The sequence below is a fragment of the Puma concolor genome, chromosome D2 (genome assembly GCF_028749965.1).
Source record: "Puma concolor isolate L17-30 chromosome D2, mPumCon1.1.hap2, whole genome shotgun sequence".
In the NCBI taxonomy this organism is placed as follows: Eukaryota; Metazoa; Chordata; class Mammalia; order Carnivora; family Felidae; genus Puma; species Puma concolor.
In genome coordinates, this window is record NC_141677.1 from 57951012 (window position 1) to 57977611 (window position 26600).

The 26600-nt window shown below is 50.5% G+C and overlaps 1 protein-coding gene across 3 annotated transcripts in view; it reads right to left on the bottom strand.

Moving 5' to 3' along the window:
- CRTAC1 (cartilage acidic protein 1) overlaps nt 1–26600 on the bottom strand; it is a 145385-nt gene that overhangs the window by 46183 nt on the left and 72602 nt on the right. For all 3 annotated transcript variants that reach the window (XM_086680570.1, XM_086680569.1, XM_086680568.1), the window contains exons 3-4: nt 15184–15380; nt 1769–1905 (exon numbers count right to left, since the gene is read on the bottom strand). In XM_086680570.1, coding sequence (XP_086536696.1) covers nt 1769–1905; nt 15184–15380 — 334 coding nt within the window. The remainder of the gene's footprint in view (nt 1–1768; nt 1906–15183; nt 15381–26600) is intronic.

Consider the following 26600-nt stretch of genomic DNA (forward strand, 5'->3'; position numbering starts at 1 on the left):
TTAGTTTCCATATCTGTAAAATGGGGATAATGATAGCATGTACCTCATAAGCTTATTGTGAAGATTCAGGAAGATGATGCATATAAACCACTGAGCACAGGGCTTGGAATGCTGGTACGTTATTAAGGTTAGCTGTCATTATTAAGATTGCTTTTGGGTTTCCAAAAACCAGGTTACGTTCCTACTTCTCAATTTCCAGAGTGGCCATGAGCTCACCTTACTGCTCCCCTCCACAGTTCTCAGGCCCCGGGGATTGCTGAGGCAGCAGTGGTGGCTGGACACAGAAAGCAGCCCCCTTCCTGGTGGCAGACTGACTGTAGGGGTTCTTTCTAGTTCCCTGAGGCTGGGGTTGAGCAAGCCGCTAAGTGCCTGCCTACAGTGCTGTGTGCCAAAGCATGTTTTTTTTTTTTTTTTTTTTTTCTTTTTTCATTTCACGTGGTGCCTCTGTCCTGTGGTTAAAGGCGTGGGCGTGCAGATGACCTTGTTAGGACAAGAGTGCATCTCTTTGTGATTAACCTTCAGGCCCTGCCACCAGATCGGAGATGGTTTCCACCTTGGCCATGTGTGGGAAGCCTTGGTTCAGAAGGAGCGAGACAGGAAGCAGGAGCCTGGGAAGAGGCTCCCGGCAGCGGCTGGGCCTGGTACCCCCCAGACCCTTCTTACTCTTGGTGGGGGCCGCTCCCAGAGCTGCCGCCTCCTCATTCCCTCCCACCAGGCAGGAGTCCAGGTGGCAAAGATTCAGGTCAGGGCTAAATGTGGCTTCACAGCCCAGCTTGGCTTCTGTTCCCAGTGCCAGCTTGTTAAGAAATAAATATTTATACCTGGCACCTGCCTTCTCCCAAGGCCTGGAGGCCCCTGCTGTGAAGATTCACACTGAATCCCCAATCCCCTTGTGCCATCTCAATCCTGAAATGAGCAAGGCCCCTCGACCCTGCCCCCAGAATGGAGCTAGGCAGCAGCTGGGTCCCTGATTTACTGATGACTGTCTATGAAGCCAAGGAGGGGGCAGGAGGGGAGCAGGTGACAGGAGGGATAAATCACCTCCACGGCAAGCCTCCTGCTCTGGCTGGGACTGCTGGGCCACCCCATAGGACAGGTGGCTGCATCTGCCCCTGTCCTCCCCCTCAGCCTTTCCTCCCCACCTGCTTTGGGATGGCCCCTGCGGTACGGTGGACTAGCAGGCGCGAACGCGGCGACAGAGCTCTTGATTAACTAGAGTACTTGGACGTTCGGGCCACCCTCCACTCACCCACCCATGAACCTCTCTGTCATGCCTTCATTTGTTCCACAAATATTTTCGGGGAGAGCTCTGTGGCTCAATGCCTGGCACAAAGTAAGCACTTGATAAATACTGGTTGAAAAAATGAGCACGAGGTTTAGAGCTAGAGAAGTCTGATTCACGTCCTGGTCACACTGCCAATCTATTTTGGGTCCTCAGGCAAGCCACTGCCCCTAGCTGGGCCTTGGCTCCCTCCTCTGCCCGACGGACACGATGATGACAGCCCCTGACCCGTTTCCTCATTGGCTGCTGGGAGGGCCTCCAGGGAGAAAGGATATGAAAGTAGACTGCAACTCACCCTGCAAGTCTTGTTGATATGTAGTATCTACTATGTGCAAGGCACGGTGGGAGCTGCTGGTGAAGCTTTGGGCTCTGCCCCGACAGCCTCACTCTGTCGGGGGACGTCTGCCTGTTGGCTCCCCTCCAGGCTCTCCCATCACTGCGTGCCCCCCTCTTCTCCCCAGGCCCCCCACGCACCCCTGAACTCACCGTCCTGTCCACGCAGGCCACGGAGCGCCCGGCAAAGAGGCTGGCCACACCGCGGGCCACGTTGACCTCATCACTGAGGATGTCTTCCCACCGGTTGTTGCGGAACTTGAACAACTTGTCCGTGTACGTGGCCACCCCTGGAGAGAAGAGGAAGGGAGCGCCGGTGGATGGCGGGCCGGTGTGCAGGTATGTTTTGGGGCACCTACCACAGGTGGTCGGGGCCACAGGTGGATGGGTCACCTGCGGCAAGGTGAGTGCACCCCGCAGCACTCACTCAAGCAGGCGAGGCTCCGTCTGGGGGGCACTCAGGTATTTTCAGTTGAGAGAAGAGACTCTGAGGCTTATGAAAAGAGCCAGCCCAGGCCTCAGGAACTACAGAAGAAATGTTACCACTGCTGTGTGTCCGAGATGACTCTCAACAGCTGGGTTTCACATTCTGCACCATGTTCCTGCAACATCCAGGAGATCTGGGATTGCTGATATCTCAGCACCCAAACTCAACCCAGAATCTCTCTTTCCCCAGAAGCTGCCTCCTACATTCTTTGCTGGATCGCAGGACCTGATCTGGGTCTGAGAAAAAATGATCCTGGTTGGTGGGTGGAGCTCTAAGTCCGGATCTAGGAAGGGGCTGGAAGTGGGGTTCTGACAGATCTGTTTCCCACACCCAGGGGAACCGGACGGCAGCAGCGTCAGCACCCAGGTGGTGTGCAGGGTTTGGGCAGCCCTGGGAGGCCCTAGGGAGCAGTGGTCTCCATCCCTTTGAGAAGTGGATGGAGGCTGAGGACCCTCAGCTCAGGGAGTTGCACACACATGCACCACACGATATACCACATGTAACTGCAGGGGGTCTGTGGCCTCCTGAGGCACATTCATGGCTAAGCAGCTTGGTTTTGGGGAAGCAGGGAAGAACTTCTGGTGGCCGGAGGCTCAAGCTTTTCTAAGACCACTTGATCAAAGCTCTCCGCTCTGCTGTCATCCCTAGTTTATTTCTTGCTCCTGTGAGACCCAGAGCAGTCATATTTTAGGAGGGATCGTGTTCTGCTCGCAAGGACTGGCATAGGAACACATGCAAGGAGCAGCTGCAGAAGTCAGGAAGGTGAGCCTGGGGAAGAGTGGACCTGGGGACAGGCCCCTGCACTTGACTCTCTGGCTGGCCCAAGGGAGAGGCCATGGGCTTAGGCGGAAGGAAGCAGCATGCTGCAGTGGTTAAGACGTCTGGGTTTAGAGTACACAGCCCCAGTCCTGGTCTCTGTTCTACCCAGATTCTACTACTGGGGGCTGGCTGTTGACTTTAGGCAAGTTGCTTAGCATCTCTGAGCTCCAGTTTCCCTGGAAATGGGACAGCAGTAATAACTGTGTCAAGTTTACCGTGCGGAATACGTGAGATGATGCACCCCAAAGGCTTAGCACAGTGCCCCCTCAAGGCGGTAGCTATGAGACCAAGTGGTCTAGACACAAGTGATCATTGCCATGTTACAGATGGGCCACTCTTGAAGGTTCTTCAGGGACATTAGCTCTGCACTGCACGGCTCTGGCGAGAGTCAGTGCATGAAACGAGTGACTGAAGAGGACTGTGGGAGTGTGAGCATGTGAGGTGAGGGTGGATATAAAGGATCTCTCAGGTGCTCTGCCCAGGAGACAACAAAAGGCTTTGCTCTCTGAGTGGCCTCCCATGGGAACCTCCTCAGACCACAGGGACCCACGGGAGCTGGTGCGTGGCCTGTGGGGTCTGGAGTTGGCCTCAAATGCTCACCAGACACCAGGGAGCTGGCACTGGAGCCTGACTCTCTTAGAGGGGCAGAGGCCAATCTGGGGGAGGAAAAGGCCCGTTCTGAGGGGAGCAGAAAGCAGATCCGGGAGGCCTGCAGGTGTCTGTTCTGTGGAGGCTTGGCTGAGGAGCCACATCTGGGGTCTGCACAGAGCCATGGCGGCCTGGGAGGGAAGCCCACAGGGGCATCTGAGGAGTTGGTTCTGGATGGGAGCACAGGTGCTGACTCCGATGGCCTGAGCCTGTGCCCACGCCAATTTCCGCTCAGGCCTTGCTGGTTCCTTATCCTCTCCAGCCTTGGTTTCCTCACCTGGGGGTCAAGGGAGTTGACTCCTTCCTGTGCCTCCTCCCCCACATTGTGGCTGTGGGAGTTACAGGATGAAAGGCACTGAAAGGGCGCCTGGGTGGCTCAGTCAGGTAAGTGTCCGACTTCGGCTCATGGTCATGAGGTCATGATCTCATGGTTCGTGGGTTTGAGCCCCAGGTCGGGCTCTCTGCTGTCAGCACAGAGCTTGGAGCCTGCTTCAGATCCTCTGTCCCCCTCTCTCTCTGCCCCTCCCCCGCTCTCACTCTCTTTGTCTCTCTCTAAAATAAATCCACATCAAAAAAAAGGCACTGAAGCCCCGGGGCCATGGTCAGCATTGCACACGGCAGCCCCACAGCACCTCATCACAATCCCTGGGGGCCAGATGTATTTAGAAATTTAGATTTTTTTCTTTCACATTTTAGAAAGGTAACACAGCGCACACACCATTTATTACATAACACCCCCAAGAGGGATGGGGCAGCACCCTATAATTAAACACATTAATATTTCTGCTGTAAAATATATGAATATTCACACTAAGTGGGATAAATAAAGTCTATAAATAGCTCACATCAGCCCAGGACAGGTTTTGCTATCAATTCACTCTCCCACAAACTTAAAAAAAAAACAAAACACCTGAGGCTCTCAGAATGGTTTGGATTTCAGGACTGCGGTAGAGGACTGTGGGCCTGGCCTGCCGTGCTCACGGCTGCTCCCGAGGCGGCGGCAGCCTGGTCAACACCTGCTGACGCTCAGGGCACCTCTGCGGAGGGCCCCGCAGGCTTCCAGGTCTCCAGCCTCCCCCAACAGTGAGCGGCCCTGCCCTCCTCTGTCACACCAGGGCCCCTTTAGACGGTAACCTCCCGCTCGTCTAGTCCCCACTGAAGTACCCTGGTTAACTTCTGGTGAAGCGCGGGCCGGGGTGAGAAGGCAGCTGCCGGCAGCCGGGGCTCACAGAGCACCATGGGTACCTGTGCATTCAGTGGCAGAAATTTCTCACGCCGTTGAGTTCCTACCTCAGTGAGACAAGAGGAACAAATGGGACCAGGATGACTCTGTCCCTCTCTGTTGGCTTCATGACCTCCCATTCCTCCCGCTCACCCAAGACAAACATTTCCCAGAGTGTGCTTTATGGAACCCTGGTCTCTGTGAGATGATGGAGAAAAGATTTTGTGATCATCTGAGTTTGGGAAAGACCACACCTTCCATCATGCCCCCTCGAGATTCTCCATGGACATCAGTCTATCAAAACTTTTAAAAAGTCTTGCAATAAATTACCTGCTTAATCTTATTTAAAATTTTTTTTAATGTTTATTTCTGAGAGAGAGAGAGAGAGAGAGAGAAAATGTGAGCGGGGGACAGGCAGAGAGAGAGAAAGACACAGAATCCAAAGCAGGCTCCAGGCTCTGAGCTGTCAGCACAGAGCCCGACGCGGGGCTTGAACTCATGGACTGCGAGATCATGATCTGAGCTGAAGTCAGATGCTTAACAGACCGAGCCACCCAGGCGCCCCTGCTTAATCATTTAATACAGTCTTTCCCAAATACAGTTGGCCATGGAACCCCTCTTCACAGCTCATCTATTAACATCCCGTGGACCTAGCACTGTTCTTAGCAAACTGCTGTCTCTGGATGTCCACCCAGGCTCGGGAGAAGGGTCAGGGTGCCATGTGCTGTTAGCTTCTTCCCCTGTTCCACCTCCTGGCTTCTGAGCTGACCAGGGACGCCCAGAAGAATAAACTAATTAAGGTAAAATGTGCAACAGCGATGCAGAGCCTTGTAGATCATAAATGGGAACGGCAAAATCAATGGCAGCCCCTCTACAGGCAGAGGCCCGGAGGCCTGGGTGAGGAGAGATGGGAGCCCGTGATTTAGGAAGAGCAAACGCTCTGGCAGCTGCAACCTGGGTAATTAGGTGTGTCAGGAAGACAGATAAACAGTGAGCTGTGTGGGTCGATGGCACTGGCAATAACCACCCGGCACTGGCCTCCGGCCCATGTCAGCGTGTAATCCCGCCTTCTGGCTCCTTGTAGCTGCACTCTGCCCTGGGGTCCCTCGCCAAGTCGGGGGGCAGCTGCTCGGGAAGAAGGGAGAAGACGGGGGCTCTCCTGAGCCCCTGTGGGAGACTCTGAGAGGGCAGAGGCCTGGGAGAAAGAGAAGGGTGTTCATGGGCAAGACATGGGGTGCTAGGGGTCACGGCCCCTGTGAGAGGCAGGTCTGGGGGCTCCCAATTCCCATCCTGACTTTGGCACCTTGGCATTAAAGGAGGCTTGGAACTGCCAGTTACTGCCAGGTGGCCAGCTGGGAAGGCCCTGTAGGTGAGGCTCGGGGGGTCTAACATGCCCTGCTGGGTACCAAGTGCAGTAGGAGGCCACAGAGAAGCAGGAGTCCTGGTCGCTGATTCAGGGTGCTTACAGTCCATTCTACAACAGGAAGGGTAAGTAGAGGAGATGCTGTGGGACCACAGTGAAACTAATATTACTTAACATTTCTATAGCACTTCATGTATATTCAGTCATGTGCCAGGCACATATATTCATTCACTAACCCTCACCACAACCCCCGAGGTGGGCACTATTCCCCTGACCTGATGCACAAGAGGCAAGGGACCTACCTAAGACCCCACAGTTATTAGAGCTCTGAGAAACAGGACAGGATGTTACATCCTGGAGATGCCATGGAGTCAGGGTGGAAGGGGCTGTAGTGAGCAGGGAGGGCCTCGTGATGGAGGAGGCACGTGTACCCGTACTTGAAGGGTCAGAATAACAACAACAATGACTCTTGTTTATCGAGCACTTGGCATGGCCAGGCTTTGTGTGAAGCATTCTCTTTTACAGCCATCCTCTTGCCGAAACCCCACAGCCACCTTGAGAGCTGGTATAGACCCATTTTACAGGTGGAGAAATTGAGGGGGCAGAGAGATTAGTCAATTGCCCAAGGTCACAGAACTAGTAAGTGGTGGAGAGAGATTCAAAGCCTGTGCTTCTGTGTGCTGCGCTCTGTGGCTTAGGTGGAGGGGTGGTGCTCTAGGCAGGCTGGGTGCATAGACAGAGATGCAGAGGAGACGCCAGAGAGGACAGTTTGTGGAGGTTGAGGAGGAAAAACATGGCAGGGCAGGAGAGACCCACTAATTCCAAGACTGACGGTGAAGGGGCCTTGGTGGTTCTGATCTGGGGAAGACAGTGTTTCCAGAAGATTAACCTGGCAGTGGAGGAGTGAGCTAGCAAGGGAGAAAAGGCGGACACCTCTGTGATGATAGGGGGAGTGAGAGGAAGCACGGGCTACAGGAAGCTGGAGCATGAAGAGCAGGGGGGATTGGGTAAGAGAGGTCCACAATGTAAGGACAGCCACTGAAACAGGGAGGCTGGGCCAGCTGGGAGTGGCCACTTGCATCTGACAGGGTCCCAAAGTGGAGAGAAGACATGTCCAAGAGGTCACTGGCCACAAAGGATAACAGCTTGCACAGCAGTGAGGTTGGAGCTGGGGCAGAGGAGAAAGAACGTGTCCCAGGAGCAGACTCATTCGGGTGTAGGAGGAAGAAGGGGCAGAGATGGGGGAATCAGCAGACAAATAAAAGGGGAAGGTTCTGCACTGAGGGCAGCAGTGTTAAGCAAGTGGCCCTCAAGTCACCATTCTGTCATCCCCTCCACACCAAGCTCTGTCCCCAGAGGATAACTTGGAGCCACTAAGAGGGTACGTTTGGATCATAAAGGGCTCTTCCTAAGGATCATTGGCCTGAGTGCCTCCTTCCCCATGGGGTGCCCCCACCTCAGGGAGATGACCTGGCTTGTGGTCTGGTATTGGTGGCAAAGAGAAGAGTGAGCTATGTGTGTGGCAGGGAAGAGGGCTCCGCTTCCAACTTCCTTCATAAGGCAAAGAGATTACTGCCAAACAGCGGGGTTAAGGAGGGAGCCAGCAACGTCCCTGGCTTAGGGTGACCTTAGGCAAGTCATCAGCTTGTCTTTTTCTTATTTGTAAAATTGGATAAGGAGAACGGCCACCTATTCATCAGGCTGTTGTGAGAGTTAAATTCTATAATGTATGTGAAGTACTTAGGACAGTATCTGGCACATGATAAATTCCATAAATAATAAAAATAATAGGGGCACCTGGATGGCTCACTTGCTTAAGTGTCCTCCTACTCTTGGTTTTGGCTCAGGTCATGATCTCATGGTTTTGTGAGTTCGAGCCCCACGTCAGGCTCTGCGCTGACAGCATGAAGCCTGCTTGGAATTTTCTCTCTCCCCTCCCCCTCTATCCCTCCCCCACTTGCTCTATGTCTCTCTCAAAATAAATAAACTTGGAAAAATAAAAAAAAATATCATCATCATCATCATCATCACCACCACCACCATCCTCACCACCCCTGTCACCATCATCATGACCCTCCTCACCATCCTCCCCATCATGACCATCATTATCATCACCACCATGCCACCATCATCATCCAGGGAATTACAGGGCATGACCACTCCAGGTCCTCAATGAGCCACATCCCAGGAGACAACTGTATAAGCTGATATTAAATATAAAATGCTTTATAAGACTTAGTCAACGGAAAGCCAGCAAAGCTGTGATGGCCTCAGGGGAAGAAAGGACTAGTTTAGGCAAAGGACATTTTAATAAAGAAGGAACCTAGACTTCCCTTGACCGTGATATAATTTCTGACCCCAGTCTTCCTCCTTCCATCCCTGGGTGAAGAGGGAAATCTTGACCAACCCCTGCCAGATGCTTCACTCATATCAGCTCATTTAGCCCTCTCCATGTCGTGTCGGGAAGGTAGGTTCTTCATTTTACAGAGAGAAATTGGGACTCTGAGGGTTAAGTCATTTGCTTAGAGATGCACATCTGGTGTTAAGTGGCAAAGCTGAGCTTCAAACAGTGGCCTGACTTCAAAGTGTCCCCATCCCACCTTGTATGAAAGAGCTGGAGGGGTGCTGGTGGAGGGCAGTCTAGTCCCTGACTCCTAAGGAACCTCGTTCTGAGAAAATGGCCTTTGGGGCCCCATACTCTTTATGGAACTGCTTTGACAGCCTCATCCATCCTGCCTTCTTATGGGGCCACATGTAAATGAAGCCCCACAGGGGTAGGGGAGGGAGCCTGAGCACTCATGAGCTTCTTCCCAAAGGGGGCCGGGCTGGGTGAGCTGAAAATCAGCACTGTGCATCCAAAGGAAACAAGGCTGGGGATGAGGAGACCTTGGGAGCCGACTAGGATAGAAGGTGGAGACTGAGCAGGTACTCAGGCTTTACCAGGCACAGGAAGTCAAGGACATCCTGTTAAAATGCAGATTCTGGTCTGGTAGGTCTGGAATAGGGCCTGAGCGTCTGGCTGTTGCCGGTGCTGCTGGGCCACAGAACACACTCTGAGTTGCAAGAGACAGCGTGTCTGGGTGTAGCTGCAAGTGGCCTGGCTGAGGGAGCTGCCAGACGGGGGGTGCTTTCAAGAGCAGGTGGCTCATCTGTGGTGTGGGCAGAAGCTGGAAGTGCAACCCGCCCCCCGTCCCCTTTCCTTTCTGGCACAGTGACTGACCCCTTCTCTCTGAGAGGGCACAGAAGCCCCTCCCGGTGGCCTAAGGACGACACAGAGCCCACAAGCCGTCAGAGAAAACAGCGATAAATCCAAGTTCATAAACCTAAAATTGTTCTGCATTGCAAAACCCGCGATGAACAAAGACAAAACAAAAATGACAAACAAGGGGAAACTATTTGCAACATGCATTACAGACAGAGGACTAATTTCCCTAATTTATAAAGAGGTGTTATAAATCAATAAGAAAAAGGCCAATAATCAATAGAAAAAATGGGCAAAGACGATGAGCAGAGACTCAAATACATAAAAATATGCTCAGCCTCACTCATTTAGAGAAAAATGAAAATTAAGACTACATTTAGGTACCAATTTTTTCCTATAAGATTGGCAAATATTAAAAATGATGACACACTGTGTCGATGAGAATGTTGGGAAATGCTCACTCGCGTCAGGGCCAAATGGAATGTCATTAGACTGTCCACCATTTGAAGGGTGGTTTGGCGATGCCTATCAAATCCACACACGTATGCTCCTCTGATGCAGTGATTCCCTTGTAGGAACTCACCTTACAGGCACACCTGCCATTGTGGACAATGGTATGTTGCATAAACTTATTCATTTGGTGGCACGGCTTGTCGGAGCAGGAGATTGAAAGCAACCTAAATGTTCATCAACAGAGGACCGATTTGGTGAATGGCAAATCAACACAATGGAGTACTACACAGCCATCAAAAGAATGAGCAAGCTATCTGTGTGCTGCTGTGAAATGATACCCAAAATGGATTGCTAAATGAAACAAACCAAGAGTAGCCACGTGAGTAGAGTACACACTACTGTTTCGGTAGAAGAGGAGGGAGGTATATGCAGATTGAAGGCAGCAGATTATTAGTGACTATTCTGTTGAACTCAGCAAGTAAAAATAACGTAAGTGGTGGGGCTCACAGTTGCCGCTGGCCCATCCCCTACCCACACCACCGTTACTCAAGGTTACATGGGCAGGAGAACTTGGGGCCACACAGGACAGCAGCTAGGCTGGCCAGCGCCAGATCCCTAGGGCGATGGTCTCTGACCGGGAGCTGCAGGAGGTCCTGGGTTCTTGGATGGCGAGGGAGGTGCTGGCACCAGCCTCTGGTCCCCCTTTGTCCTACATCCCCTCTTACCTGGTTTTCACCAAGTAATGTATTATCTGAACCACACTGGCTTGTATTTTTCCAGTTAAGTTAAGCCATAAGCTGGTTTTGTGGCCCAGGCCTTCTTGGGATTGTGGTCAGTCTTTCTGTTCCCTCCCTCCTACCTATCTTCCAATTCTTAATCCTTAACCCATGCCCCCCTGGTACCCTTATCTGGGTGGTACTTGTTTACATGATGGTCCTTTTCTGTTTCTGCTCCTAGAGTCTCTCTCTCCCATGGGCCAGGAGGGAGGCCTGACCCCTCTGCCCAGGAAACTTCTAAAGCCTCTGACTTGCTTCACGCTGCAGGATTATAATGGCTATTGCTTGGAGAGCACTTATTAAGTCCTAGACACCATTATAAGTGCTTTTCATTGAGTATCTCAGTTACTCATTCAAATGTATGTATTGAATGTTTATTAAGTGACATAAGCACTTCTTTGGGCCTAGACACATAGCAGCAAGCAAGACAAAGTTTTTACACCTGTGGAGCTGAGTAGGAGAGATGAACAACAAATGTATAACATACTTTCAGTAGTGCTAAGCGCTAGGAAGAGAAATAAAGTGAATTAAGGTAGCAGAGACAGATAGGGATTTAAGGTGTAGGGCATCTGGGGATGGTAGGTAGGACATCTGGGGATGAGCCTGAATGAAGGGAAGGAGTGATTTCTGACAATAGTGGTGGGAAAAGCATTTCAGGCAGAGGGAACAGCAAGTATGAAGGCCTCAGGTGGGAACATGGTGAGCAAGAGGAAGTGAGTGAGTGGAGGCAACGAGGTCAGAAGGGCAATCTGGCTCACACCAAGGAGGGGTGTTGTAGGCCACGACAGAAACTCTGGATATAGTCTATGGAGCTCATGGAGGGAGCTGAGCTTAGGAAGTTGATAGAATTTTTCGTGTTCTACAGATGAAGGGGTTGAGGCTGAAAGAAGTCACCCAGTGAGTAAGGTGCAGACCCCAGTGTTGTACAGACTGACCCCCACTGCCAGGATGCAGGGTCTCAACCCTTCTCCAGGACACCAGTGCTGACATCCCAAAGACTGGCTAAGGGAGGGAACAGGGCTGTCCTTCCACAGGTCCCTCCCAGGCACATGCCAGGGCAGGCATGGGTTGGCAGGACTCCTAGAGGGGATCTCAGGTTCCCCACAGTGGGCAGGGTGGCAGTGGCTGAGTATCGTGCCAGCTGGACCCAAGGAGGCGCTGACGTGGCACAAATATCCCAGCTCCACACCTGCCCACTGTCGATGAATCGACTGAATCACCCAACTGAAAAATGAACTCGAACCCACAGAAGGTCACCGGGAGCTGCACGTCTGGAGCTGAGGCTGCTGGGCACTGTCGCCCTTACCCCAGCGCTGGGGGCCCAGCTCCAGCCTCTCCCAGATGAACACTTGTGCCCTCCAACCCAGGAAGCCCAGGACCTCCTGGGGGTCTTCCATGTTGCTGCCTCCCCTTGCCTTACCTTGGTTGGCACACCTTCTCTCAGGCCCAATGACTCATGCCTTGTCTGTTCTTTTGGGATTTATTTATCAGGTTTTTTTTTTTTTTTTTTTAATTTTTTTTTTTCAACGTTTTTAATTTTATTTTTGGGACAGAGAGAGACAGAGCATGAACGGGGGAGGGGCAGAGAGAGAGGGAGACACAGAATCAGAAACAGGCTCCAGGCTCCGAGCCATCAGCCCAGAGCCCGACGCGGGGCTCGAACTCACGGACCGCGAGATCGTGACCTGGCTGAAGTCGGACGCTTAACCGACTGCGCCACCCAGGCGCCCCTATTTATCAGGTTTTAACTGTGCTCTTAGGACGTTCAAAATCTAGCTGGGCTGGGGGTGCTGGTATGAGGACTTTCGAGTCCATGAGAGTCAGGTACCTAGAGAAATATATAGCTGTACTGGGCATACAGTGTAAACTTCAGAAGGGTAGGATTTTTGTTTCATCCATAGGGCATCCTCAATGCCAAGAATAGAGCCTGGCACACAGTAGGTGCTCATTAAATAGTTGTCCAATGAATGAATACATTCATGAATGAATGGGGCCATGGTTAGGCTAGGCCGGGCACGGAACTAACATGACTGGTGCGGGGGTGGGGGGTTGGTTAGTCTTTCAACTTTGACTGCACATGGGAATCACCTGGAAAGCTTTACAATCTGCTAACTGGGTCCCACCCCCAGAGATTCGGATTGGACCACACTGGGGTGCACTGTGGGAACTGGGAGTGATAAAAGCTCCCCAGGAGATTTTAACGTACAGCTGGGGCCGAGCACCTCTGTCCTAGGATTCACAATGGAACACTCCAAGAGCATGGGAGGGGCTACTGCTTCAGAGCCACCTGAAGTCTCCTCCCAGGTGCTCTTTGTTCGGTGAGTGGGGAGGAGAGTCTGTCCCCTTCCTCTGGCATCCTGCCTGCCAAGCCTATGTTGAACACCGCCCCCCCTCCGCCTTCCATAGTTCTCCCTATTTCTGCTTCCCTGCCCTCCCACATCTTCCTGGGGACTCACCCCTTTCACCGCTGTCCCTTGCTGCTGCTCCCCTCCTGACCTTGATCAACTTAAAGGGTTGATCAGCCCATCAATTAATTGTGTCCTAATCCAATCTTGGCTTGGTTGGAGAGAGGGCAGTAAATCCAGCTGGGTAATCATGCCCTGATATTTGTGTAGGGATAATTACTATCTCTCAGGCCTCACTTGGTGGCAAGATGAGATGAAAACCCATAAAACACCACTCGGGGCTGTGGCTCATTGTTTCTTGGCTGCACAAGGCTGGCTGCCAGCCAGTCAGCCCCGCCTGTGTCGGCCCCTGCCCCTGGTACGGGCCCCAACCTCTTCTCCTCCATTCATGCCACTGGCAGGGCTCAACATCAGGGCAGTCTAGGGGCTGGATTCTGGCCTGGCCTCAAAAACCAGTGGGGGCAACATTATGGGCCCAAGGAAAGCTAATGTGTGTGCTCGGGCTGGGGAAGAGGTGGGGAAGGTGAACCCCAGAGCCAGGCAATCACCTGCCTCTAGGAGATTGGGAGGGTCCAGGATGGTGAATACATAAAGTCTGAACTATAGGGTGTTGTCTAGACCAACCGAAGAGGCTGCTGCCATCTGGAAGAGTCCAACGCATGTCCCACCTGGCCCCTTAGGGACATGAGGCTCTGAGTGCCCCAGGAGGACATTATGGCCTGGGACTTCCCAGCAGATGTGGCCCCATGGGAATGGACTTCATTCTAGTGGGCTGAGCTCAGGCTTGAGAGAATGGGAGAGTCAAGGGCTGGGAACCATTTTGATATTTAGCCCCAAGTACATAGTCCCCCAACTTGTGCAACACTAGGCACCCACTATGAGTCAGGCTCTCCACTGGGTCCTGAGGACATAGGATTGAGCAAGGCCATGGAGTATCTTTTTTTTCTTTTCTTTTCTTTCTTTCCTTTTTTTTTTTTTTTTTTTTTTTTTACTTATTTAGAGAGACAGAGAGAGAAAGCGAGCATGAGTGGGGGAGGGGCAGAGAGAGAGAGGAGACAGAGAATCCCAAGCAGGCTCTGCACTGTCAGCACAGAGCCCCATCCATGAACCATGAGATCGAAATGAAGAGTTGGACACTTAACCAAATGAGCCACCCAGGTACCCCAGGGCTTGGGTGTATCTTAATTAAAGAGTGGATCTGGAGTCAGACCCCGGGGTTTGAATCTTGGGACTTATAAGTTTTGTGGCCTTGTGCCAGTCATGTGACCTCTGTGCCTTGGTCTCCTCAGCTATAAAGTGGGATGCCCAGAACCTACCTAAATGAGTTGTTGCAAGGCTTAGATGAGATGATTAATATAAAGTGCTTGGATCTAGGCCTGGCACACAGTAGGTGCTACTTAAGTATTAGCTGTTACCATTATTGTTACTATTACTTAGCCTTCTGGGCATCAATTTTCCTCAGCCATTCCTTGGTTTGTAGGGCCTTGCTACTCAAAGTGTGGTCCCTGGACCAGCAGCATCATCATAGCCTGGGAGTATGTTAGCAATGCAGGATGTCGGGCCCCACGCAGACTTGCTGAGTCAGAATGTGCATTTATACAAGACCCCCAGGTAAGTCAGATGAGACACTTTGGGCTGGGAAAGGCTCCATGAACTCAAGTCCGTCTTCTTCCAAGTTGTATCCCCAGCCTCTAGTGCCTCTAGTCTGGAATGGAGTTGGTGCTCAGCGGGAATTTATGGTGTGAATAAATGAGCTCAGCTAAAAGCTGTGGGGGGCCCTTGAAGGATTTCAAAGCATTTTGAAAGGTCCCCTAGAAGCAGCATAGAGGGCGATTCCGGGGGGCCATCTGTCCAGTGAGCAGTGGAGGGAAAGGAGGGGAGGGGTTAGGAGGACTGGGGGGCATGAGGACAGAAAGTCTGAGGGAGAGAACGGGTCTCCTCCATTCATGCTCCAAAGTTTCTAGGCCCAGGGCCTGGGAGCTGAGAACAAGCTTCATTTACAAGAGAAGAAGGGGTCCTCCTGGGGGTCTCTGCTGGGACAGAGCGAGGTGCTGGAGGCAGCAGGGGTCTATGCCTGGGGGAGCCCGTGACAGTAGCCTGAGAAAGGCCAGGGCCGGGAAGGCCCTACCTCCAGCTGGTGTTGGGAGGAAGAGGGTGGGAAGCAGGAAGAGGCCCAGGGCCCCACACCCTTACCTGAGAAGGCATTATTGGTGTTGAGGAAGTAGATCTCCTCACGGCCATCCCCGTCAATATCGCAGGCTGTGACCCCGATAGCATTCCCTTGCCGGTCCCGCAGTGCATAGTAAGGGGAGCTGCGCTCATCCACTGCGATGTTCACCAGTCGCTTTTGGGCCCGGTCATACTTCAGAACCAGGTTGGGGCCGTTGTACCTGGAGGAGGTAGGGGGAGGGGGTGTTGAGGAGGAGCAGCTGGGCTCACCTGGGGTCCCTGCCCCGCCCCCCCCAGCAATGGGGCTTGGAAAGTCCTCCCAGACAGGTCAGTGGGGGGGGGGGGGGGCGCAATTCAGTCCTGGCTCATTTAGGAGTCCCTGGGTGTTTGGTGAGTGTCCCTGAATCAGATACAGACTCACTTAAAGTAAGAGTCAGCTGGGCCCACATGGGACACAGTATGAGAAGCAGAGTGGCACAGAGGGACGGGAAGCCCGTGACAATCCCCTTACCACGGGCTTCACTGAAGAAAATGACCACCCCCCCTAGATCTACCTTGCCCATTTCAATGCAAAAGACACTTTCATATTTATGATCTCACTAATTTAAATCTAATAAGCAAGTGGGGTGGGCATGGGAGGTTGTATTACTAATGCTTTTCACAGACGAGGCAACCGATGAGCTGCACTGGAGAAAATGAGGGTCAGGGTGCCGTTCCCCAAGGTAATGCAGCTAGTAAGTGTCAGGTGCTAGGTCCTGGACGCAGGCACTTGCTGCACAAACGAGCCCTGGAAGAGCAGAGGCTTTGTTGCTGAGGTTTGGAATGACTCTTTCCTGACAGAGCCCTGGCATTTAAACACAGTAGCATGAAATGGGCACCTCCGAACTGAGATTACAAACACATTGAAAGTCAGTGGGTGGATCCGTTGGATCTCTTTTTCTAAGGGACTCCATATGAAAAGATTAAAATGCTCATCTATTGTCATCTCTCTGGTCTCATTCTCCTGCAGCCACCCAGTCTCTTGCTGCACTGAAGCCCCAGGCATGTTCTTGCCTCAGGGACTTTGCACCTGCTGTTCCCTCTGCCCAGGAGCCATTTCCTCCAGATATCCACGTGGCTGTCTCCCTGGCTCTGTTGTTGCTTCTCAGTGAGGCCTTCCTGCCACATTCCTGAAACCTGCAAACACTCCCCACCCCACTACTCTTATCCCTCCTCCCTGCTCTCTTCCCCTGAAGCTTTTACTAGCAGCAGACCGTTCCCTATCTTCTTGTTTATCTCTTCCTTCTCTGTCTGATCCCACTAGAATATCAGCTCCAAGGGCAGAAGTTTTTGTCTGTTTCGTTTGCCAGGGCTTAGAACAGTCCCTGACACACAATAGGTGCTCAATAAATACTTGTTGAATGATTGAATGAATGAAACCTCAGAATCCATGTCTGAGTCATAAGGGTTTAGGTGTCCCACAGTCGATTTCTTCCCATTGCCTTTCCATCTGTGGAAAGCGCCATGCCCAAGGTCATCCTTGGGAGGCATAGCCGTGAATATCTGAAGATCTTCTCCCGCCTCTAGGGAACACCAGCTCGCCAGGCTCTCCTAAGGAACCCGGCCAACGTCCATCCATTAGTCCCGGCCTCCTGCTTTTGTTTTAACCTAAGCGTGTACATCCTGAGTGACATTTAGCTGCAGGCCTCCGGCTGTCCTGGCCCAGAACACTCAGGGGGTGGGGATGGGGTGAGCGGAAAGACCTCGCCAAGGTCTTTGAGAGAAATCACTTCTTGTTTTCCTGAAACTGATCCAACTTGGGCCTCTCCTCCATCACTGAGATGCAGAGCTTGTGAAGTTTGGGGAATGCTGAGCAACTGGCCAGGCGCATTTTGGCACCCACAGTGTGTTAAGGTGGGGCGGGGGTGCAGAGCTCACTGGGAGCTGCATCAGCACCCAGTGATGGAAGGTCGTGCCTTGCACGCCTTGATGAACAGTGTCTGAGGTCTGCAAGTCGAGGGCCCGGCATGACCCATGGGGCGCGTCTGGGCAGGAGAGACAGAACACTTGGGTTCCAGCACCGGCAGCAGCTGGCTCCTGCCCCCAGGGACAGAAAGTGCCAGGATGCTGCACACTAGTCCTCCAAGCCCCCAGGTCTGCTGGTTGCTACCATCTTACTGCTCCCCACAAGACACCACAGTCCTAGAGCCCAGGGCTCATTAAAAGCACTATCAGATGCATTGTTTCACCTCAGCCCCACAGAACGAGGGTTGATAAGGCATTTTCCTAGAAAAGGAAACTGAGGGTCAGGGAGGCAGTGAGCTGTCCAAGGTTACACAGCTGGTATTGGCCGTGCCAGGCCTCTGTCTCCAGGGTCTAAATCCCGTGTTCTTTCCACACTGCCCATGGTGTCAACGGTCCTGGTTCTCTGATTTATCTTTCTGGTGACTTCCCCCAAAGTAGCGACCATGAGAAATGCCCATGAAGGAGGAGATAATAGCCTGCCATTCCCACAGCACTTGCACGTTCTCATCCTCGATTTCATTTACTTTTCCCAGGTCCTGACTTTCCCCCAGATTGGTTTTGTAACCTCAGGCTGGTCAGTTTCCCTTGCTAGGTTCTGGGTTTCTGTTCTGCAAACTGGACTAACTCAGGGGTCACAACACGTGTCGACAAATGTGGCCACAGGGAGGTAGGGGCCTGGCTCTGTGCAAATTGGAGGCCAGTCCTTTGGCCCTGAAGCCTCGGTGGCAGGTGTGCCCACAAGGTCCCTGCTCCCCCATGGTGGTGGCCCTAGGGGAGGAGATGGCCCTGAATCATCTTCTTTGGAGAGCTTGGGGGAGCTAGTTCCAGGGCATTCCCTAGGGGTTAGCGGGGTGGGGTTACCAGGCCGGTTCAAGTTCCTCCATCTGTTACGGAAGGGGTAGGTGCTGTGGAGTCCTGCCTAAACCTAACTGGGGGCCTGGGGCGAATCTTGACACTGTGGCCCCTTCCCTCCCACCACCCCCCCTGAGGACGACAGACACAAAGCCAAACCAACAGATCCTACTAGGCTTCCCAAAAAGCCCTGATGCGAAGCCAGAAGTAAATGCAGAGTTGACCGTCCTGCCTCCACCCAGGCTGCCCCTTGCTGGGTCTGCCGGACTGACATCTGGGCCTCCCACAATCCTCCCCCAGGATAACCAGTCTCATCCCCTCCCCTCTTCTCCCCGGAGCAGATGCTCCTGTCGGGTTCCTCACCACCCGCCCCCCACCCCCAAACAGTCGCTGCCTTCTCCAGCTCCTGTGACTTTGCTCAGCTGCAGCTGCCCCCTTCCGTGGGGAATGGTCTCCCCCTCCTGCCCTCCCCCGCAGCCTGCCCCTACCGACTGCCTCTCGCCTAGATGCGCTCTCTTCTCCGGGTACCCGGTGTTTTGCACCTCGCTTATTCCTGCGAGGGCAGAGCTGTTTGTGTTCCAACATCCCTTCCCTTCGTTACAACATATGCTTCTCGAGCCCAGGAAGCATGTGGCTACATCTCTCTATTTGCTGTGCCTACAGCGATCCTTGGCATTGAGAAGGTGCTCCACAAATGTCTGTCCAACGTATGAGTGAGTGAGAGGATGAAAATAATCATGAGCAGCGTCAATAGAGCAGTCATCACGTGCCAAGCACCCTTCTGAGTGCCGTATACCCACCATCTCACTTCATCCGAATGGATTTTACAGGATTTTACAGATGTGGAGACCGAGGCACCGAGGTTGGCCACAGTCACTAACCCACCCACGGTCTCTCTGGGTGGCGGTCCCCGTGTTGACAAGCCTCAGGGGCTGGAGGTGAGGGATGTGAAATGTCACATATCCTCTCTCTGACACCTGCCAGAAATCGTTGGTTTCTTCCAGAAATTCAGGAAGAGCTGAGGCTCAGTTAAAGGGGCTTGGGAAGGGTCTTGTGTTCTTGAAAAGCAGCCGTGACTTCATAACATCAAAGCTGGGCCAGCAGGCAGAAGTGACTGGCTTGGTGGCAACTGAAAAACCTGCCTGAGGGACACTGGTAGGGCACAACCCATACCGTGTGAGTGCCAACTAATTCTGGTGCCCGTCCTCTGGGACAGGAGTGCTGTGGACAGGGAGAGCCTTTGGGTTAGGGGAGGGGAGCAGTGTGGGCACGGGGGCCTGGCCCTGCCCCTTCCTGGCTGTGACCTTGAACATGTCCCTTACTGCCTCATCCCTAACTCAGGGCTGCTACGTACCTCATGGCATGGCTGTAAGGCTGAGATAGTGTGTGTGATAACACTCGGTAAACTGTGAAGAGTTACACAATTCTAAGTTCTCATCGTTATGAAAAGTAACACAAAAGCTGAGGCACAATCTCGCTCTTCGCTGATCATTTTGAGTTTCCAAACACACCCTAGTGTTTTTTTTTTTTTAAGTTTATTTATTTTGAGCGAGAGAGAGACAGAGACAGAGAGAGACAGAGACAGTATGAGAGGGGGAGGGGCAGAGAGAGAGGGGGAGAGAGAATCCCAAGCAGGCTCTGCACCCACGAACCATGAGATCATGCCCTGGGCCAAGATCAATAATCAGACGCTTAGCGGGCTGAGCCCCGCCCCCCCTCTGCTCCTTGTATCTCTTATCCCAAACACCTCACCCTTGATCTCTCATCCTCTGCAGCGTGTTTCTTTCTTCCCCTTCAAGACCAAACTTCTTGGATACTTGTCTTCACAGGTGGTCCTAATTCTCTCATCACCCGTTCACCCCACCCCCACCCCCATTCCCCCCAACTCCAGCAAAGCCACTCTTATTACTGTCACAGGTGGCTTTCACGTGGCCACATCTAGGGACAGGCTTTCGGTCCTCATCTCCCTCAGCATCCCAGCTGCACCCAGTGTGAGGGCCTGCTCTCTCTCCACTCCCTCTTGAAGCACCCTGCACTCTTGGCTTTGAGGACGCATGGTGTCCTGGCTCCTTTCCCTCTCTGGTTCCCCTTCCTTTTCCTCTTTACAGGTTCTTCCTTCTCTCCCTGCTCCTGGGCCCCTTTCTCCTCTCTCTGTCCCCTTCCACTGGTGGATGACATCCATTCCCACGACCGACAACCCCCACATTTTCATCCCCGACCCGAATCCCTAGTCCGAGCACAGACTCCTACATCCGACGGCCTGCCTGACATTTCCCCTTGCATGCTCCGCACTAGTCTCCTATGGAACGTGCCCAAAATGGAAGTATGATTGCTCGGCACCCCCCTTCCCTGCAACGGGCACCCTGGTGCCAGCCTTGCTCTTCCGCCCCCTTGTCTTCACATCTAATTCATCGGCCAATCTTGTCATTTCTACCTCCTAAAATATTTCTAATGCTTTCTCTTCTTTCCTCACTCACTGTCACCATCTCTGGAGAGTCTCCTTCCACTGCTTCCCCTCCGGCCCCTAAAATCTAACCATTCCCCCACACTGTAGCTAGAAACATTTTTGAAACACATAAACCAGATCAGCCACTCTCCTGCTTAAAACCCTTTGGTGGCCCCCTTTAATGTTGGAATGACCCCTCACTATGCCTGGCCTGGGAGCCTGGCTCGGTCTGTTGCCGCCTTGCTGACCTCCTGCTTTGTCCTAGGAAGTGTCCTTCATTTCCCTCCTGCTTTGTCCTAGGCTGGCTCCTGCTCACCCTCTGGGTCCCACCTTGAAAGGCAGCTCAGAGAGATCATTCCCTCCCCAGTATTCCAATCCAATCGTGCACCCACTGCTCCGCTCTCGTTCAGGTGTATAGTTATTGCCCATTTCTCCCAGTAAACCATAAGCTCTGTGAGGGCAGGGACGGTGTCTGCTTTGTTCATCCCCATCACTGAGTACATAGTGAACGCTCAATAAATACTTGCCGAGTGAACAAAAGAGAAGAAGCTGTGGAAGGTATGGGATCATCACTGGGTGGGTGAGCAAAAATAAACTTTGATTTCCTATTTTTACTAGTTCCCACAAGATGTGTACAGACATAGTAATGACAATGAGGAGGCTGGGGGCTGGTGCCCTGGGTAAGGATGGGACAGAACAACAAAGTGTTCTAGAAAGATACAGAGGATCTACCTTCTTTTCTGTTGAGAATCATTGACCCATGTGAAAAAAAAGTCACTTAGGCAGTTACATAAAGGGAAGCCAGATAAAAGGACATAATAATTACTGGGTACCTACTGAATATTAGATATTGTGCTAAGGAATTTACATGTGATATCTCATTGTACATAAATGGAAATTTAAAAAATATACAGCATATAAAATATGAAAACTATATAAAATATGCTATATCTATTTTGAAAATTAAGAATAGGAAAATTTTTTCATTCTAAAAGGAAATAATGAAAAATATGCAGCTATTCAACATTATAGTCAGGGGAGAGAGGCAGGGCAGAAAGAAGAGAAAGATGTATGTATACACAAAGAAACAAGATAGAGACACACAAGAAAGCACACAGATGAAAACTGAGGATCAGTGAAACCCTGAGAACAGACAGAAAATCACATACATAAACACAGATAAAGAGAATGGCCCATATAGCAACAGAGACACATGGATAAGGGGATATGAAGACCTACAGAAACAAATAGAGAGACTCTTGAAAGGACATAAAGTCATGGAAATACCAACAGGACTCTGAGACATTATCACGGAGAAACAACCCATCTTGTGGCCATCTTGGGCATGTCCTCTACAGAGTTTTAAAGGTGTGTGGCATTTTCACAACTATAGGCATAAGGGGGTATTTTATTTTTGTTCACTTCAATATCCTTATTTATTTATTTTATTTTTAAAGATTTATTTATTTATTTTGAGAGAGAAAGAGAGAGAGAGAGAGAGAGAGAGAGAGAGAGACAGGGAGAGAGCAAGAGAATCCCAAGCAGGCTTTGCACTGTCAGCACCAAGCCCCATGTGGGGTTTGAACTCATGAACCATGAGATCATGACCTGAGCCGAAATGAAGAGTTGGATGCTTAACCGACTGGGCCACCCAGGTGACCCTCAATATCCTCATTTATAGATGAAAAAAATGATTTTCAGAGAAGAGTGACTTTCTGAAAGTCAAAAGCTAATTATTAGACAAGATAAACTGAAAGACATACTCATTCCTTAGTCTAAAGCAGGGAACAGCAAAACTATAGCCTTTGGGCCAAATATGGCCTGCTACCTATTTTTGTAAAAAAAGTTTTATTGAGACACAGACATGTTCACTCATTGATGTGTTTTCTATGGCTGTTTTTCACTTTTCCTATACAACAGAGTTGAGGAGTTGAGGAGTTGCGACAAAGACTGTAAACCTCCGAAGTTGACAATATTTACCATTTGGCTCTTTGCAGAAAAAGATTTCCAACCCCTGGCTTAAAGGACTGTCAGCCTTATTTTATAGTTATATTACAAGTTCTAAGTGATCATTATCATAACAGAATGCGAAATTAGAATAAGCTCTAGTAAAAATTAATTTGGAGTCAGCACTTGGGAATACACAGTTTTCTGACACAAGTACTACAGGGTGAGTATAGGTGAAATGTAAGGAACATTTTAGGTTTGAGGATGGAGATTGTGAGGCGAAATAATGTGTGGGGATAAAAGGGGTTGAGAAGAGTTGCCTAAGGTGAACAGGGTCCCCTATATGGTGGTTTATTTAAGGATAAGAAATGAACAAAAGCATGTTCCCTTTAAGTGAGTGAAGGAGTTAAACGTGGTGTGATAGATGACCTCCAAAGATGGTTGCCATCATTTTCTTTCTTCTCTGTATTCACACGTTACTCCACTCATCAAGAAGTAGAATCTGTTTTGCCTCCGCTTGAATCTGGGCAGGCTCTGTGACTTGCCTTGATTGCAGAATATGGTGGAATGGAAGTGATGTTGAGCCAGTTCAGGGCCTAGCCTGTAGGAGACCTACCAGCTTCCCCTTGGTCTCTGGGGGAAGCCAGTCACCATGTAAGAAATTTAACTACCTTGAGACAACCATGCTCTGAGAAAGCCCAGTCTAGCCCCCAGGAGAGACCATCTGGAAGATCACCTACACACTAGATACCTGAGTGAGGACCTCATGGGCTGTCCAGTCCAGCCAAGCCTACACTTGAAAACAGCCTAGTCAGTGACACCAACTAATGGCCTGTGGAGCAGAAGAATGACCCACCTGAGCCCTACCCAAATTTCTGACCCACAGAATTGTGAGAAATCAGAAATTATTTTTAAGCTACTAAATTTTTGGAATAAGATTCAGATAATGACCTATCATTTCAGATCTAAGGGGAAGAGGAGCTTTCTCTCCTGGAAAGTAGGAAAGAGTATTGTAAATCAGTGGAATTCTCTAGGACAGCCATTTCAGTTCACAGTAGGCATGTCTCCCCAAGGAAGGCCTGGATGCATTGGGGTGATACTTGGATCTCAGAATTTCTAATGGTCTGTGCAGAGGCTGAGAGTGGAAGGGTAATGAGAAATACAGGGATTTGAGGTACCTGGGTGGCTCAGTTGGTTAAGTGCCCAACTCTTGGTTTTGGCTCAGGTCATGATCTCATGGTTTGTGAGTTCGAGCCCTGCATCGGGCTCTATGCTGACAGCATGGAGCCTGCTTGAGATGCTCTCTCTCTCTCTCTCTCTCTCTCTCTCTCTTTCTGCCCCTCCCCCACTTGTGCATTCTCTCTCTCTCTCTCAAAATAAATAAATAAACTTAAAAAAAAAGAAATACAGGGATTCCAGACAACCCTGTTTTTTCTATTCCTCTTTCTCATTCTTTATAAATTGCATGTTTATCTTGTTCTTTCCTTTCTAGACAAAGCTGTTGAATGTACAATGTTGAACATAGATAATTTGTTTGGAAATATGTGTAATGCTCTTTTTTTTTCTTTTTTACATATTTAACTGTTTGAAAGTTGTTGAGGTTAAACAGGACCAGAATACATATGGGAAGACATTTAAACAGGAGATTTACAGATTGTATCCTGTATGAGGATATATCCAGAGGCCAGATATTAGCTTAAAGGAATGGAGACTTTGGCAGTGGGAGGGCTCTAGGCATCATGAGAAATCTGGGGCTGGGGACTTTATAGTGGAGTAAATTGGATAGGTCTAGAAAGGGCATCCCAGAAAACAAACAAACAAACAAACAGATAAACAAATTTGATCCTGAATGAGGAGCTAACCTGGTTGGAGAAGACCCCACAAAAAAGTACAAAGAAGAAGGTAACTCTAAGATGGAGGTAAAAACCTTTTATTCTAGGGGGTGGATGGATTTTCAAGAAAGGGATGTTTAGCACCAAAAGGTCAGAAAATAATCTGTAGTGATGAGTATCTATGTTCTTTAAAAACTCCATGCAGACTGATTGATTTATGTCTTGTTCTAAAGAAGATCTGTGCTCAGCATGTATTTTATGCCCTTGGAATTTCTTGTATTTTGATGAGCATGGAAGCACCCAGAAGGGAGAGACTACCATTTGCAGCTCTTTCCCCCACTATACCTAGGACAATGCCAAGAACAGACAGCGCTTGGTCATTTTTGTTGATGTTGATGATGATGATGAGGTTGATGATGATGACGATAGTGAAGACCAGGACTCTAGTCCTCACTGCATGTTTATCTCAAGAAAAGGCAAAGAGAGGAGGCAGGACTCCCTTAAACTATTAAAGGAGGGATTCAGGTGACAGATGGAGGCTGTGTTAATCAGGATTCTTTGGCTGCAAGTGGCAAACACTCCACCTAAACTAATGGAGGAATTTATTGGCTCAGATGCCAGAATAGAGAGGGTACACCCAGGCCTCGGGGTGACTGGAACCAGGGTTCTGACCAGAAGCTTATCAAGACTTCATTTCTCCATTCCTCTTCCTTTTCCCTCTGTCTGTCGGCCTCCTTCTCTCACATCATCTTCCTTCACAAGGCTTGGCCTGTGGCAACACTCTCAGCCTTGCCTCTCAGCTTCAGCACAGATGGCGGATGCTTTCCTTCCTCAGTTCCAGTGTGAGAGGCCTCGGGGAAGGGCTCTGATTAGCCCATGTGGAGTCACATGCTCACATCAGAAGCGGGGAGCCTGTGGTGGACAGCCTTCAACCAGTACCAAAGCCAGTGAGAGCTGCATCACAGAAGCTACATATTTTCAGGAAGAGAAGTGCCAGGAAGGATGAAGGATGTGTCTCTAGATAGACAGTCACTCATCTGGGTCTGTACATTCCGGAGACAGTCTTGCCAGGGCCCACTGATGGAAGGCAATGATTCCCTGGCAACACCGAGTCCCTGTGCCCTCTAGATACATCTCAAGGTCTCCCCACTCCCCTCCAGAAGCTCCAGAAAGAGGTAAACACAGAAAGTGGAGCGACTGTCTGACTCACTATGTTCTGGAAATGGGTCTGGCTCTTGGCTTCCTGCCTGCCCCTCCATTGCTGGCTGCAGGGGGCAAGAGGGCACAGAGAGCTGGCAGTAACGAGCCCGGTGTGGGGTGTGGGAGGACACGTGGTGAGCCCTGGCCCAACTCTGTGATCAGCCTTCCGTGGGTTCAGGCAAATCACTTAACTGCTTCATCACAAAATACTTCAAATGTCTAGTCAAACTTCCTTCTCTCATGCCGTAAGTACCTGGAAGCTTTTAGATACAAAAGATACTAGTCTTTGTCTCTGTTTCTCTTCTGGTTAAGGAGGTGGGTCAATTTAGAGGCAGAACAGTGAGGCAAGAAGCCTATGGATGCCTCCCTCTTCTTTAAGAGTAAAAAAGAGAAGCCAGTTTTTCTTCAATGACTTCATTCCACCCTTCTGGGATCCTGTTTCCAGGTTGGGCACACTGCATGACACATGATGTAATTCTCTGCTCAGAGAGCCTCCAGCCTAATATGGCAAATAAGGAGGGGCCCCAATCCCAAGCTTTCAGAGGAGTGAGAGGTCACTTCTGCTGGGGTAAAGCCTTTATAAGGAAGATACATTTGATCTAGAACGTGAAGGAAGTAGAAGATTTCATAGAAGATATGAGTTAGGCATTTATAAAAGAAATAGTGTGAGCTATGAAGCAGAAAAATCTGCTTAGGGAATAGAAGGTAGAATAACTAGATGACACAGAGATGTGTGTTGGACAGTCGTGCAAAAGAGAGGAAGGCAAACTGGAAAGTACATGGCAGCTAGGACTTTGGATGTTGTGGCATGTAAGACTTCAGATTTTATCTGGTGGGAAATGGGGAGCTGCTGGAGGATTCTGGGCAGGATGTACCATTAAAACAGGACTACTTTGAAGAGAACTGTCTGGTGGCTGTGTGCATGAGGGACTGGCCAGGGGACAGAACTGAAATGACAGTGCAGAAGAATGGAAATTCTTCTGAATTATTCCAAAAACTCCCCAAATGCCTTGAGCAGATTTTTGTTCCTTGCAAGCAAATGACTCCTAAGACAAAGCAGAGTCATGAAGACACAGAAATCAAGAAAGCAAGGGTTAAAAAGAGAGGCATGGCCAACAGTGCTAAATGCTTTCAAGAAGTCAAAAAGGCCAAGGATTGAA